Here is a 15,989-nt window from a genome sequence, read left to right on the forward strand (position 1 = left end):
TAAAAATAAGGAAGAAACTTTCTATGTCAGTGCATGAAGAGAAGTCCTCCCCAGGTGCAAGAGTCGCCTAGAAAAATAATAAAAAAAATAATAAAGATAATTAATAAAAAAATATGAAAAACGAAAATATACGGCGAAAACGAACGCATATTGAAGAATAATAATAATAATAATAATAATAATAATAATAATAATAATAATAATAATAATAATAATAATAATAATAATAATAATAATAAAATTTCAAAATTCTTTGGAAAAGAAGAATTAGCAGCCCAGACTCCAGAGATTAACGACATTTGTGCCAGGAAGTGGTTCACCTGGACAAAATCAAGGCAACAGCACTTTAATGTGATATTGTCATGGAGAGCTGCAATAACGATGTCTATTTTTTCTGATAAAGTACAGGTTTGATAATATTTTGCTGGAGCTGATTTCCCAATAAAGACCACATCGTGTTGCCAGCGTCTGTCACGATTATTCTCTTTCTCTGTGTTTGTGTGCGTGCGCTCGTGGAGTTCCACTGTAGACGTTGTTTGGTATTCGCCCTCAAACCCTATTAATACACATTTGCCAGACAACATCCCTGTTCCTGACCCTCACCGCGTGCATGTCTGAACATAATCTTTTTCTGTTTATTACTGTAATTAATCTTCGTGCGTCCTTTGATGCAGCCATCTTCCCGGTGCATTTGGCGTTCAACTCATTCCTCACGTGCGCCAGCATCATCTCCCCCCGCTGATGTCTCCAGGCGTGTTTTACCTGTCGCAGCAACTTCCTCCAACTACAAGTCCCTCGGCATCTTGCTGTCTAATCTGAGCGACTTCGGGCCACGACCCGGTCACCTCATCCATGGGAGAAAGATGACGAAAGTCTGAAACTCATCAGGCATCGGCAAAGTTCGCTGACCTCGTGACCTGACCCCGTCTTGCGAAAGGACGGAAGTCAATGGCCGAGAAGACCAACAGACGGGTTAATGGGGATACCGGGGGAAGGAGGATCAGGGTGTGGATGGCGGGGACAGGGACGGGGAGGATGAGTGATGTGTGGAGCAAGAAAAGGCCAGAGGTGCCATCCAGCGTCTGTGGCGCCCTGAAGTGTCGGTGGTGTCGTGCAGAGTCTGCAACCTTTTGGTTATAAATTGTTTCCAGCCAGCTGACTGCCAAATTGCAGTTGGAATACATTTATTCAGATGTCGGAAGGTTTAATAAATTTAATTCTGCAGACACAAATCCATTGAATACCCAGTGTTAATTAAGCCCAACTTTTTGTTCTGCAACAAACGCCAAGTAATTATGGTTTCAGGGGTGGAATAACATCTGTGGGTCTCGACACCTTTTTATGATTTTGGAAACAAGACGCTGGTCCTTGAATTCTCCATGTTGCCCCAGGGGCAACCACTTACCCTAATAGCTGCACTACCGGGTAACGAGGAGATAAATAACTTGAGTATAAAAACTGGTACATTATTTTTTTGAAAGAGTGTTCTCTGTAAGCAGATATCGTACATGCTTTTTGTCTACCCGTCTAACCTGAGAGTTCAAAAGAGCTTGCACCACAAAGTAACTCACGTACCTTGGAGTACTAAAGGAAACCCGCTCTTGGGAGGGGAGATGGGAGAGGGGAGAGAGGAGAGAGGAGAGGGGAGAATGAATGCTTACAAGGGATTAGAATACCTACCACATTCTCGCACGAGGTAGACAATATGACAGTGCAGCCACACTCTGCCTACCTGACCTCATTGTGGAGCAACTAGTGACCTCTCCATGAACCCGGGGTAGCCACATATCAGTGCTTTTCGCTGTTAGTGCGAAGTCCAGGTGCAGCGATTTCTAGGTCACTTAATCTGCTCCGAGTGTTCTCAGGTAAAGTCGAGCTGCAAAAATAATCAAGAGGTGTGTGAGCAGCGTGAGTAGCATATATATCATCCTCTTTCACCATACGTCAGCCACTCAGGTGTCAGCAGGCCAACTGTTTTCTAGTAAACACACATCTATGTAAATAAACATATTTTTCGGTCTGCAGCCATGTCCCGGCAACAGAAGGTGACATGGTGGTCAAGGAAATCAGTTTTAAGAACCTGTTTACACCATTCGCAATAGTTTTTATCTCAGCAATGAGAAAGCAGAAATCAGGGACTATTTACAAACATTACACGTGTTACAAGTAACAGTAAGCGCAAGACGAACATTCACAACCCTTTCTATCAATCGTGCTATTCAGCTTTCTCTCTCTCACACACACACTACTTACTTTCTCATGACCTGTTGCCATTTATTATGCACCAACTAAAAATCACAGCAGAATGAAAGAAGTGGGACAAGCGCAAAACAAAGGATGTTGTTGAGGCACCTTGTTTACAATACTATAAGACACAAAGTTAACGTATGAAGCAGGGACACTGACTGAAGTCCGGGATTAGACAGAAAGTGTCGGAATCCTGAAGAAAAAATCATAAAAGTGCGACCGCATGTTTCCTGTCTCTTAAGTCCGAGAAAAAAGGGACCCCCCCAACAACAACAACAACAACAACAACAACACAACAACAAACCAAGAACCTGATGATGCTCGCTTCACACAGCACGATTTTCTGTCCACAAGACGTTTGCAGCGCCCTCTACCTACTTTTACAGCCACGTGACTCTCGGAGTCAGACCTGCTCGACTTCCTGAAAGATGCTGCAAACATCTCTTCGTTGTCTGCAGTCATCAGCGCATGTCCATCCTTCATGTACTGACAGAAGTGGTCATCACGTGACACATATCACGTGACATGGCTCAGTGCCTTCCCGCGATGTCGTCATAACCCGACACAATTGTTGATCGCCGTCACCAGATTGTTTGGATCAAATTTCCCTTTTTTACATCCAGTCACATTGACAATTTTAGTCAATTAATTTTTAACAAACATCTTTTTATTTCCATCACAGAATTGATAACTGCATCACTGGATATACACAGGATAAATAAGTAAATAGTCTTGTGGAAAACTGTAATGAAAAGTAAAGACTAAACAAGATGGAATATAAGCACAATCCGGAATACTTGTTTGGTAATCTGTACAGTGATACCTCGGTTCTCGAACGCCTTGACTTTCGACCAAATCGGTATTCGACCAGGAAATTCGAGAAAATTTTGTCTTGGAATTCGAACAAATATTTGGAACTCGAACATCCGAACGTCCGAGATGAGCCGAGTTGAGCCGAATGTCGTTCATGCTGCCCAGCGCGCCTTGCTTGCGTCATCAGTGACAATAACCATCCCCCTTCCCTCCTCCCTCCACATTCATTCCCTCCTGCCATAAAGTTTGGTACAGGTACAGTAAATGAAACACAATTTACTGTACTGTACTGTACAGTACATTTTTGTTTTGTTTTGTTTTTGTTTTTGTTTTAATAAATACACTTTTATTTCTTATTTCTTGTTGAGACTCATGTTTTTCTACATATTATATACAAATTAGGCCAGTAAATAGGCATTTTCTGGGGCTTGGAACGAATTAATCCAGTTTCCATTATTTCCTATGGGTTTCATTGCTTCGGTTCTCGAACAATTTGGTTCTCGACCGTCCTCCCGGAACAAATTATGTTCGAGAACCGAGGTATCACTGTACTTAGTTTATTCTTGTGTTTTGTGTGATATGTGTAAGTACTACAGGGAGGCAATAAACCACCATGAACAGTTTTAACAGCATCAACAGCAGTTCATTAACCTGATAAACGAGAATACAAGTCACTGACATTTCGATTGCTGTACTGACTGGTACCAATGAACTGTATCTGATAAAAAACATGAACACAGTTCCTTCATCAGCAATTTATGAAGACGGATGAATACTCCTTACTATTTTATTTGTTTCATGTAAACAGTGCTCCATCAATCAGTCCAGGTGGGGCGGACAGCAAAGTGGCCGACACTGGCAAAACTGACATGTTCACGGCATTTGAAGACTGTTGGCATGTCGTCTGCAGGTCTCGTGGACGGGATGTGGAGGATGTTGGGCCGGGGGTTGAGGACTGTCCAGCGGCAATGGCGCACGAGCTCCACGAGGAAGATGGCCTGCACGAGGTTGGCCAGGCGCTTGCCCACGCACGACCGAGCACCCAGACCGAAGGGCAGGTAACTGAAGCGCTGGGTCGCCTCCATTTCCTCCGGGTTCCACTTCAGCCAGCGGTCCGGCCAGAAGGACTCCGGGTCTTCAAACACTTTTGTCGTCTGCTGGGTTTCCCGGATTGAGAAAGCCACCCTCCAGCCTTTGGGGATCTGGAAACCCTGATACACAACACAAAGTCAGAATATAGTCAAGTCAGATAATTGGACACAGTTTGAGCGAACTAAATAAATACTACAGAAATAAAGCCAGATTTCCACAGAGAACAACTTGCTTACCCCAATTTCTAGAGTTTTGTCCACCATCCGGAAGCCCGCCCCCGCAGGAGGGAACACCCTGAGAACCTCCAAGACGACTCGGTGAACGTAGTCCAGCTTCATGACGAGGTCATAGGTTAAGGACGCTAGTTCACCTGTGTCGCTCGTTTCCATTAACCCGTGTTTTTCTAGACACTTCTCTATTTCATCCACGACTTCCGCCTCTCTAAGGACAAAACAAAATCATCACGAACATGTCAATCAATGACCCAGGACACAGTCACGGGAACGTATAAAGAGATTTCTAATATCTCGTACTCATATTGAAAAACGATAATAGATTAAAATTAATAAGGATACAGGTGTGGGTAGCTGTTTGAAATGTTTAACGTCCACCTCCGACCTGTTGAAGAGATGCGTCTCTGTCTCTCGATGTGGCCAAGAGACTAGCAATATCATTTAGTGGCCTCCCTTTGTTTTAGTGCCTGCTTTGTAGACATTTTCTGAATAGACTGCCTCTCTTCTCTTATTTACCAGCATTAACCATCACAGGTGCTAAGATTATAGTTTCTACTCGCAATTCCAAGTTCTATTTTTCCACATCTCTCAAGCGCTTTTTTCGACCAACAGTTTAGAGTTTTCTGCCGCTGTACTCACGGAATTCAAGGAAACATGGAACATTAAAATATACCCAAAGCACACTTTTTTTCCAGAATACTCAACATATTTACTATGTCTGTGTAAGTGTAAGTGTGATGTGTGTACCTGACTAGACTGACCTGTCTATACCTAGTTGCAGTATGACTAGACTGACCAGTTTATACCAAGCTGCTACATGACTAGACTGACCTGTCTATACCTAGTTGCTACATGACTAGACTGGCCTGTCTATACCTAGTTACTACATGACTAGACCGACTGTATGACTAGACTGACTACACTGACCTGCCGGTAGCCAAGAGAGCCGAGCACAAGGCGCTGGGTGTGTTGGCGAAGCTCGCTATCAGCAGCTCGATGATGTTGTCCTCGATGACCTGGCGATGATGGTTCAGTCTGGCACCATTGCCACACTCAGACTGACTCAGATCCTGTAGTATCCTCAGGTAGCTGTCTGTTGTCTCCGACTGGCTTCTGCTCATCTTTTGTCGAATTTCGTCCATCAGAATCTTTTTGGCCTTCGTCGCCTGAGGTAGAGAAAGTATCGCGAGATGTAAACAAGCAAATAAAAAGTAAGAATAATGATTACAAGAGAAGTAGCAGTCATTACAATAATTTTTTCCAATTACTGGGGAAAGTAAAGATCTGAGTGCTTATCGAACAACATTTCACTTATTTAGCTAGACATATCGGAATAATGATGACGCAGAACATGGAGGATGCTGGGTAAAAGAATGGAATAAAGTAATAGAAAAAGGAGAAACAGGAGTTTGTTTTGCGCGGAATGTCAGTAATGGTCAGGCTCTCCGTGTTTTATATTATCAGGTTAATTATAATCGACATGTCGACAGATGGATTTTTTAAAATTTGGTAAACTCTTCCAGCTCGCACACACACACACACGCGCGCACACACACACACGTTCTACGTCTACATGTCGTCTGATCGTCCAGATACAACACCGGAGTGTACGTACGTCTGTTTACACAGTTTTGCAACTGCTGAACCTTACAAAGTTTTATAGGCATTCTGGTTAATATGAGTAAAATACAATAGACATTGGCCTCCTACTGACATACGATAGGTTTTCTTTCCTCTGCTACGTGTGATTTATATCGCAATGTCCACAGGATATACAAAGGAGCATGCTATCATATACATATATATCATCAGATTTCGTCTTTACTAGTGGTATAAGATAGACATCCTAGCTTCTACTATTCTACGATAGGCAGTGTCACCTTTACTGGTGATATACGATAGGCACTTTGACCTTTACTAGGGATATAAGATCGTTTTCTACGAGTTAAGTATGGCCGGCATCCTGACCTGTAGTGTGATAGGAATTGTGGTATCTACTAGTGTGAGTGTCTCTTTATGTCTGTCTCCCTACTCTCTTTCTGTCTATCTGCTGTCTTTCTGTCTCTGTGTTTCGCATGCTCGTTCCTCACTTTCCACCATCCAGTGCCGGGGAGGCAGGGGGAGACGGAGAAGAGGTTGCTGCTGACTTCATGCAGGGCGGACAGGAGATGCTGCTGGTGACTGCAGTCTCTCACAGACCCCAGGAAGACCTTCAGGAACAGATCCCCTACCAGAGCTTGGCATGATGGGAAAGCCAGTATCTGACCTTTCCCCTCCGACTCCTCACACCAGCGCTTCAGGTGACTTCGCGTGACTTCCTGAGGCAGAATTTAAAACCATTTCTTGACACATAAAATGAGAGAGAAAGAGAGAATTTCAGATGTTTGTAGGTTCTACACTAAAGACATCGGGAAGATACACTGGAACACAAATCTCTAAGAAATATTTAATCGTTTTTCGATTTCTCTGTGCATGTTGATCATGCTGAACAAGTGAATAGAAAGAAGTATGTATACCCATGGATACCCAGGTGTAGACGTTGCACTCGTGTTTACCTGTATATGGGGCACGAAGGTTGCCAAGATGGTCGGTGTGAAGGCTGCTGCGATGGTTTGTCTCACCACCCGATGCTCGTCTCCTGTGAGGGACAAGAGGGCCTTGGAGCCCACGAGTTGTGTGACGCTGGAGGGCCACTGGGAGGAGACTGAGTGATGCTCACCCATCAGCACTGGTCGCACGTTGCTGGCGCCCACCACACGCACTGTGGGCTTGCCGAAGATGTGAGTCTTGTACACGGGGCCGTAGCGCTTCAGACGCTCAGAGAAGAAGTCGCTGCCCTGCAACAAGCGGGACAACTCTGAGAGATATACGGGTCTCTAGATCCGACGGCAAGATCTACAGCTCGTTAGATCCGACAGGAAGATCTACAGGTCGTTAGATCTGACAGCAAGATCTACAGGTCGTTAGATCAGACAGGAAGATCTACAGGTCGTTAGATCTGACAGCAAGATCTACAAGTCGTTAGATCCGACAGCAAGATCTACAGCATTGAGCCAGCAGGCAGAGCAAATATTTCAGTCCAAACATTTCTGAGTCACAAAGAATGGACAGAAAGGGTGGAGCGGGGATGAAGTTACCTTCCTGCATAGTTCCAACGATTCTCCGATGAACGGACATCCCATAGTTCCTGGCGGCAAGGGCAGAGGGCACGCGTCATCGCGCATGTGTTCGAATTTCCTGGGCCAGATGAGCGTGGCCCACACGTAGGTCAGGAGGGTGCAGGCGATGACAGCCAGAAGGGAGGATTCCATCGTCAGCATCAACCGCGTCCTGGCCAGGTCCTCCATGTAACTAAGACAATCAAGAACAATCAAACAATCAAACGCTGGAGGAAGTGTAACTAAGAACGAACGAGAAGTCGATCAAGTGGAATTAATATTGCACATGATAAAAATAAGTGTAACATGTAATGGATGTAAAAGTGTTAAAATATTAACGAAAGGGTTGTGGTTAAAAACTGGATATTAAACAATGTCAAAAGCGGGCTAAACAGGACGAACAAGATCGGGGTCGAGCCAACATAGCTACTGTCTGCCAACCTCGAGGATGATTGAGAAGAGAAGCACTTCCTTGTTCTGTACCTGACATGAATACCCATAATTTTTAGAAAGGGGAGTAATGACATCAATGAAAGGCTCAGACTTGAAACATGAATTACCCACAAAGACTTGACATCCTGGGTTAGAGCCGCCGGAGAAGTGGCTTAAGGTTATACGCAGGCTTGAACTTCCCAAACTTTTCTTGTATGTCAGTAAACGAATTTGTGTTGTTTCCACAAATATGTTTATCGTTTACACCACACTGAGCTGCTTTTTCTAGATAGCAAGTCTGTATCGATACACCTTCTGACTCATGGACACCACGGTCACCTCTACATAAAGCGATCGACGCAACCATTAGACAGTCAGCTGATTGTAAAAAAACCCCATTCATCTGAACAATTTAATTCAATGTATCGTCTCCACGAACTGCCGAGATAAACTTGCCGATATTAGGAGAAAAACTGATTACTTCGATGCAGCCAAACTCGGTGAACTCGGCCAACCAGCTTCTCGTGAAGCCTCTCTGTCTGGCGCCGACTCGTCTAGTGTCAGGGTGGAAACAGTTCTTTACATGTCAACCTTAATACATGTTGCTAGACCTTAGCCTTGATGGAGTTTGTTAGCTGTCACTCATAATATTAATACAGTTCATTAGACATCAGTCTTATTAAAGTTCGTGAGACCTGAGTGTTAATACAGTTTGTTAGATGTCCGCGCCCCCGCTTCTGGCAAGGATGAGGCTAAATCACATCTGTGGGCAAGTTCAGAAGCGAACAAGGAGTGGCGCCAAAGCTAATCCGATGGGATATGAAGTTCTTCTCGTTACCATTCATTCACTGACAACAAAATGATGAAAACCTCCTCTACCTCTCGCTGCACCTCGCGGGGTATCAAGGTTCTTTATTCTTTGAACCTATCAAGATTGTTAGATATTCAACATTTAGTCTCCCGCGTTACAATCAACGTCAAGGCTATATGGAAACATTTTATTTATAATAGAATATATTTACATATACACATATTCCTGTCTTTATATGCAATCTCAGTCTCATCAGAGATCGACTTCGTCTTTCGTCTTCCCTTGTCTGCTTGGTTTTAAATGGAATCCTCCAGCAAAAGCATCTAGTTGGCAGGGCATGGAGGGCAAGGAAGGCATGGAGGGCAGGCCACAATGCGGCTCCTAAGCCATTGTCAGCTCACACGTATGGTAGGCTGGTCTTTAAACCTCAATAATTTTTATTTTTATTGAATATACAGTCGGACCTCGCTGTCGATCTTCTTATGTCGAATTCCCATAAGACCAAAGTATTGTAGGTCTCTTCAACTCGAAGACTTTTGGTTCCCAGCCTCCGATAATCGAATCTTCTAGGCTTTGGAGGAAGTTTCGGAGGAACAATCAAAAATCGTTACAAAAAAGAACATCAAACCGTTGATGATTCAGAAGAGCATTTGGAAGGACTGCCAATGGAAGCAGACGAAGCACTTTCAAGTCCTGAAGAATGGTCCACGGTTCTGACAGCTGCTGGCGCCAATGAGGACGTGTCCTTTCAAGACTTTCTCAATGTTGACAAAGCAGTAAATGTTTGTGGAGCACTAACAGCCGCTGACATTAATTCTGAGATGGCAAACGAGGGACAAAAGGAGAATGAGAGTGGAGATGAGGAAGAAGCCGGCAACAATGTCGATGCTCAGCCTGTCGCCAGTCGAAAAGAAGCGAGGCAGGCTCCTGACACACTGTGCAAACTTCTGGAATGTACACGGACAATGTGTTTCGGTCCATTGACGAGATTGAGGAGACTGTCGAGCAAGATGCATCAAGATAATATATATATACACATCAATATTCATAAAACTTACATCTGCAATCATACATACAGAAACATTCACAAGGCATACATTCAACATCAACGATTTCCCCACACCCGAGAAAAAAAAAAGAGAAGAGAAAAAAAAACCCCTAGAAAACGGTGATTCAGCATCGTTTTGTGGAAGATTCACTGTGTTGTGTGGAGGATGTTGCCGGTGGCAGTCAGTGATATTTACTGAGCCAGGACCTGACCAGTCCTGCTACTGTCAGCCCAACCGTGCAATGTGTGGCCACATCATTAGGGGCAAGGGATGTAGGACACCGTGCAGCCTCCAGTGGCAGCTGTCAACCCAGTCCCTCCCTAATGGAGAAAGAACGTGGGAGGGTTCGTCCCAGACGCTGCTCCTGCAATCAATACACGTGCTTGCGAACACGTAGCCCTCCTCTAGCATAATTTCTGTGTGTGTGTGTGTAGTGTATTTATGTGGTGTATTTATGTCTATTTGTATGTGATGTATTTGTGTGCGAAGGAAACGCGCTGTCCTGACCTTATCTCCCCCTCCCGCAGTCTATTGATCCTCCGTCCAGCGTCTAGTGTCAACAAATGTCAAGACCAAGATCTTTGCACGCATTCAACTCTTTCTACATCTCCATTGCTCTCGATATCACGAACATTATCGTTATCAGCTCCATCATTACCAACACCAGCAACTTCACAGGCTGAGACTACTGTTCACAATGTCAAGTCTTGAGGTAGTCGGTGGGTTGTGGGAGTCGAAGTGAGGGCTGCTTCTTTGCCACGTGTCGCTGAGGTGGATGGACAGGAGGGAGGATACAATGACAGCGCAAGAGATGGGTTTTTTTTCTCCTCCACTTTTCTTTTTTTTTTCCTATTTTTTTTTTTTTTTTTTGTCGCGCGCTGCGATGATGTGGACACGACGACAGAGCGACGCCTGCGCGTAGACAAGTCACGTGAAGACAGTAAATATGCGCGCGCGCGCGTGTGTGTGTTTGGGGAGTGTGAGTGTGTTTTTGTGTGTTGTGAAGATGTCTGTATGTGTTGTGAGGTGTGTGTATGTGACAGACAAACAAAACAGAATATCAAGGTTATCGATGGAGCAGGAGATGCAGGGCTGGATGAAGTAGCAGCTGGTTTTTTGTGTATTGCTAGCCATGCAGCTTGCTGTTAGCTGACTGCTATGTACTCAGACTCTGGTCTACAACCAGCAAGATAGGAAATGGATCAACCCTGAGCACTCAGTCAAGGCAAACAACCAGCTGACTGGCCTTGTGCCCAGAAAATGTTATCGCCCCACATTTCGACACTGATAACAACTGACTACAGAAAAAACATCATCCCAGCTGCTCGTAAAAAAATTAATATATAACTGTTAGTACTTTAGATATTTCCATTCCTATCTTTATAGCTTTGTAGAATTTCTATGTACAATCCTCAGTAAGGGTTGAGGAGACGCTGATGTTAAAACCCATTTACCAAATTGAGTTTTTCTAGACTACATTAAGATCCACATTTGGATAGAAAAAAACTATATTATTCCACCTAAATTTATATGAATATTAACTCTTTAGAATAAGTAATCTAAAATAATTAAGATATAAAAAATAAGTTATAAAGTCTAAGCTTAATTATTAGTTTTTAAATAAGAAATACGGTATCACACTAACACGACTGTAAGGAAATAAAAAAGAGCAAAAATACATTTATAGATGAAAATGTGAATTTCTTTCAAAAAATGCGGAACAAATTGGGAAAACGAGAACCGACAAAGGACAATGACAATGTTAATAATAATTATTTATTAATGAGAGGTCAAATAAGCAAGAATTTTTTTTCCCATTTAGCCCTCGTCCTTTACGGGAAAAATATACAAGTAAATGAAGTAATTAAGTATATGAGAATAATTAGGAAGGGGAGCGACTGATGAAAGGCATGCTAGGAACAATTGACTCTGAACCCAACATGAATGTTTGTAGCTGGATCTGATGGCCGGAGTCACAAACTGGGAACACGATACCCCGAGTAAGTAAACAAAGTGGTGGAGTGTGTAAAGATGACCTGCGTGAAGCACAACAAACAAACATATAACATTGCACGCCTCCACCATCTCACACAGGTAAACTGTGGCAAGGATCCTTCAAAAGGTAAGATTTCAACACTTAGTGGTACACTGTGACAAGGCCGTATTTTTCACGTAAAAGGACACCAAATAATCCTAAGGATATGCAGTGTAATGATAAATGTAAAAAAAAAAAAATTCATTTCGTACCTGTATGTGCCATTGGCGATCCCGGAGAAAAACTCCATATTCGTCTGCCCGCAATTCTGTCCCAAGTAGGTGTCAAGAGGCCTAAACAAGTGTTTCAACAAATATTCTCGAGAATGTCAGAAGTACCGTAGGTCGCCCCCTAACTGTGTCGGGAATGTCGTGCGCCCTTGATACAGTTAGTCACTCAGGTACTGCGCCACTTATCACACGACACCTGGAGTAAGTTTACACACCTTGCCAGGCGCACCACTCACCAGCCAACAGGTCACAGTTTCTCTACAAAGTCTACATGTAGGGGCGATAGTGAAGGTCGCTCGGTAAGAACTGGCACAGATACAGATGTAGGCAGCAAGTCCACACCACGATGCTCGCCTCACACTGCCTCTGCTGGGGGCGGGATCCTTTTATATGGATACACCGACGGCTATCTCCCCCCCTACCTTCCTCATGCCCCCCCCCCACCAAGTCCGTACCTCTCATCAAACAACCCGTCAGTAATCGCCCCCTACCCCTCGTTAACCACCCCCTTCCCCTCGTTAGCCCCCCTACCCCTCGTTAACCACCCGCCCCCCGTTAGCCACCACCGCCCCCGCGGGGCGGACAGGCGCTACAGGCTGAGGGCGGAGGGCGAGTGCAGGTGTCCTTATTACCGGGTGCAAGGCGGGGGTCAGATGACCTCCCATGCTGCCTGGCGAGCTGGCGGCTGGCTACTTTTTTTTAAAATTATTTTTTTTTACATAGAATATTTGCACAGACTTCTGCAACGGATGCCACACATTATTTTATATTAATTTGTCGTGTTTAACTGAACGGCTGATTGTCGTTGTGAGTATCGCAAGTCATTCTTACTGTGACCTTGCATGCTCCTTTTTTTTAATGACTTTTCCTTGGTATATATACTTCTTGTTTTATTATTTTTTTATTGTAGACAATATATGTTTTATTTCTTTGAATACTTTACCCGGAGAGCTTTATATTTTATCGCTTTAGCTTAACAGTTATGATTAAAAATATCTTGGGGTGTGACGTAGGTTTAGTGTCAGAGTGTGAGATTGGACAGAACGACCGACCAGACAAAAGGAGGTCAAGGGTTGTGAACATAGCAACGGTGTTCAGCTGTTGAATAAAACATATCCAGTTCCCAAAGTCAATAATACAAAAGAAAGTCGAAGGCGGTACGAGGTCTCCTTGACATTAATCGCCAGGTGGCGCTCCATTCGGGGGCACCGATGTGTGAGAGGTCATTCCAGGTGAATGCACGTGTCACCATTCTGCCAACAAATGGGTCGCCACAGTTCTGTGTGTACCTGGCGTTGATCCGACAAGCGTGTCTCGGGATTAGCCCGGAGTGTACCCAGCAGGCACTGCGCCGTGAACAAGGACAGTGCGCCAGCGAGTGGTCCACCGAGCAAGTCGATGATTCACTACGTGAAGGAGTCGTTTCCCTCACGTGACGAGAGAGACATCTGAGGTCACTGAAAGGAGGGTTTCATGGGTTTTATTCATTCCAGATCCGCAAGTCTGTAAGTCTGTTGTCTACCTGAGCTGGATCAGTACACCTGTACGAGAACATTGTCATATTAATACGATGACCCGCCCCGTGACATTTCTGTAGGTGTCACCTGAAAGCCGTTACACCTTCACCGGAAATAAAGCCGTGTGGCGCAATAACAGCAAGTGGGACTTAATTTATACAAGTTACGATACATAATCAGCTTGACAGTTGCGACATGTTGCTTGCAGCGAGACATGTCAATCATCTTTAATGCCAATGACTCATGGTCATCATGACATAGAAGATACAAACATATTTACAATGCAAAACATGCTCAACAGCAGTCTTTAGGCAAATGTACATTTTCAGATATTTTGAATCTATATTTATATGGGTATATTTATGGAAATGACTAATTAATTATATATATTTCATTATTCTTTCATCATACACCTATAAGCAGTTGAAACATTACCTGTTGAATAGCACTGTATGTACACAACATCTAAATATACACGACATATGCAGATGTGGAACTGGAAGTGTGACACGAGCTGCGCCTTGTTACAAGCTTTAGTCATTATGTAGATGAGTGTTGATTGTCAACATGTGCTGGCTTTCACGGGGATTGTCAGGGCGAGAGAAACACTTCCCGCGAGACCGTTGTGTCACGTGTTGTCACAGCTCTTGTGCAGAATCTGAATGACAGTCGCTTTTCATAGAAAAGAAAGGTTTCTAAGCAAGTATTTTTAATCTCAAATCCCTTAAAGACACGCACACACACAGACACACGCACCCACACATCGCGCAATAAGTGACCGCCTGACCTCCCACAGGTCACTACGGACAGGACGAATAGCTCGCCAAGAACCATAATCAAAGCCAGGCGAAGTAACTCTTCCTGCAAGCATTTATCCCGCGGACCACTTGAAGTCGTGATGTGGTTGGTGTTGATGGCGATGTAGAAGGGGAGTGTCTAACGGTTCATGTCCGTCAGGTAGACAGGAGAATCTGTAGACAGATCGAGGAGACCCTTGTAGGCAGCTCCCTACAGAAATTTACTGGCAGCTGGCCATCAACCATCAAATGCCCTTACTACTGCACTAAACAATGTAGCTACTACACTAACATCACTACTGCACTAAACAAACTCGCTACTACACTAACAACACCACTACTGCACTAAACAAACTCGCTACTACACTAACAACATCTACTGCACTAAACAAACTCGCTACTACACTAACAACATCACTACTGCACTAAACATCTCAGCGTGTGGCGACATCAACTGCAGGACAGACACGTGGTGTGACAAGCAGTTCTCTATAACCGATACAACAACAGGTTTATCTCCCCATCTGATTCCTGAAGGGCAACGACCGACTTTGCCCACAAAAGGCCAACAAACCCACTTTTTGTGTGTTCTGGTACCGTTGCTGTGGACTCAATCACGCAGCCATCTTAGGACTCTAGCATTTGCCTCCTGGCTGTGACCTTTACTTTTTGTCTGGCGTGAAGTTCAGTTTCGTGCACCGAGTGCATGAGAGCACAAGAAGGGCAACAAGAAATGGAGATTGAGGAGATGGAGGAGGGCAGCACGTGTAGGGCAATGAGAGAGGGAGAGAGGGAGAGTGGGAGAGATTTTTTTCCTCTCCCAGTAACCCAGTCCTTGAATATGTTACTTTTGTTGTTGATTGGAGTGGTTTAAACAAATCAAACAGCACAACACAAACAACACTACTTACGTTTTCTGGTGTTGTCCTGATGTCTGACTGCTGGTCATGAGGTTCATCAACAACTACATCATCAGGTGTTCTTGAAAGTTTCTTCAACACCTTTTTAATAGCAACTTTGGTGCACGTGGGTGACATGGAGCCGTCGTGTGGAAATTAGTCGTTTAGCTTGTCTGTTCAGCGATGGAAGGGTTGTCCAGTCCAGCTATTAGGTTGTGAGTCATAGTTTTGGAGGAAGCAGAGAGAGAGATATATATAAAGAGAGATAGAGAGAAATAAATGTTGGTGCGGAAGTGAGGGCTGGGTAAAGTGTACGTGAGTATATCATTGTTCTACAGTAGTTTTAACATGAAACAATTCACCTCAGACCTCTTCCACATTTTTGCCTTATTGGAGTTTAAAGGAAGCCGACTGTGTTCAACCATTTCAACCATCACACACCAATATTAACGCATTAAGCTCGCCTTTGAGCGGGGAAATGCGCTGTAATAATCATAATCATAGGATCAGCAAGCTTGAACGTCGTCGTCCAATGTGTTTTTTCTGTTTTCCTGAAGCCGGTACACGACCTTCACTTCAGACAGTAAATGATCAGAAGAGCCGAACGTGTGACATTTAGACAGTTAATGATCAGTTCGGTTTTAGCGTGCGACCTTTACTTCAAAGTGATCAGGGT

General features: G+C 44.0%; 1 protein-coding gene across 2 annotated transcripts; it reads right to left on the bottom strand.

The window, feature by feature from the left end:
- Window positions 1-1,855: 1,855 nt before the first annotated feature.
- Window positions 1,856-12,537, bottom strand: LOC112564620 (cytochrome P450 26A1-like). 2 transcript variants are annotated; one of them, XM_025239571.1, is made up of 8 exons: window positions 12,083-12,537; window positions 7,523-7,736; window positions 6,941-7,222; window positions 6,476-6,703; window positions 5,313-5,551; window positions 4,389-4,593; window positions 3,844-4,271; window positions 1,856-1,876 (listed from the first exon to the last, which is right to left on the bottom strand). In XM_025239571.1, the coding sequence occupies exons 1-7, from the start codon at window positions 12,118-12,120 to the stop codon at window positions 3,876-3,878; spliced, it is 1,602 nt and encodes a 533-aa protein (XP_025095356.1). In that variant the 5' UTR covers window positions 12,121-12,537; the 3' UTR covers window positions 1,856-1,876; window positions 3,844-3,875. The 2 variants fall into 2 exon arrangements, with proteins under 2 accessions (XP_025095356.1, XP_025095355.1); XM_025239570.1 differs by lacking the exon at window positions 1,856-1,876 and having other exon boundaries at window positions 3,515-4,271; window positions 12,083-12,536.
- Between the last annotated feature and the right edge of the window lie 3,452 nt (window positions 12,538-15,989).

The sequence above is a fragment of the Pomacea canaliculata genome, linkage group LG5 (genome assembly GCF_003073045.1).
Source record: "Pomacea canaliculata isolate SZHN2017 linkage group LG5, ASM307304v1, whole genome shotgun sequence".
Taxonomy (NCBI): Eukaryota; Metazoa; Mollusca; class Gastropoda; order Architaenioglossa; family Ampullariidae; genus Pomacea; species Pomacea canaliculata.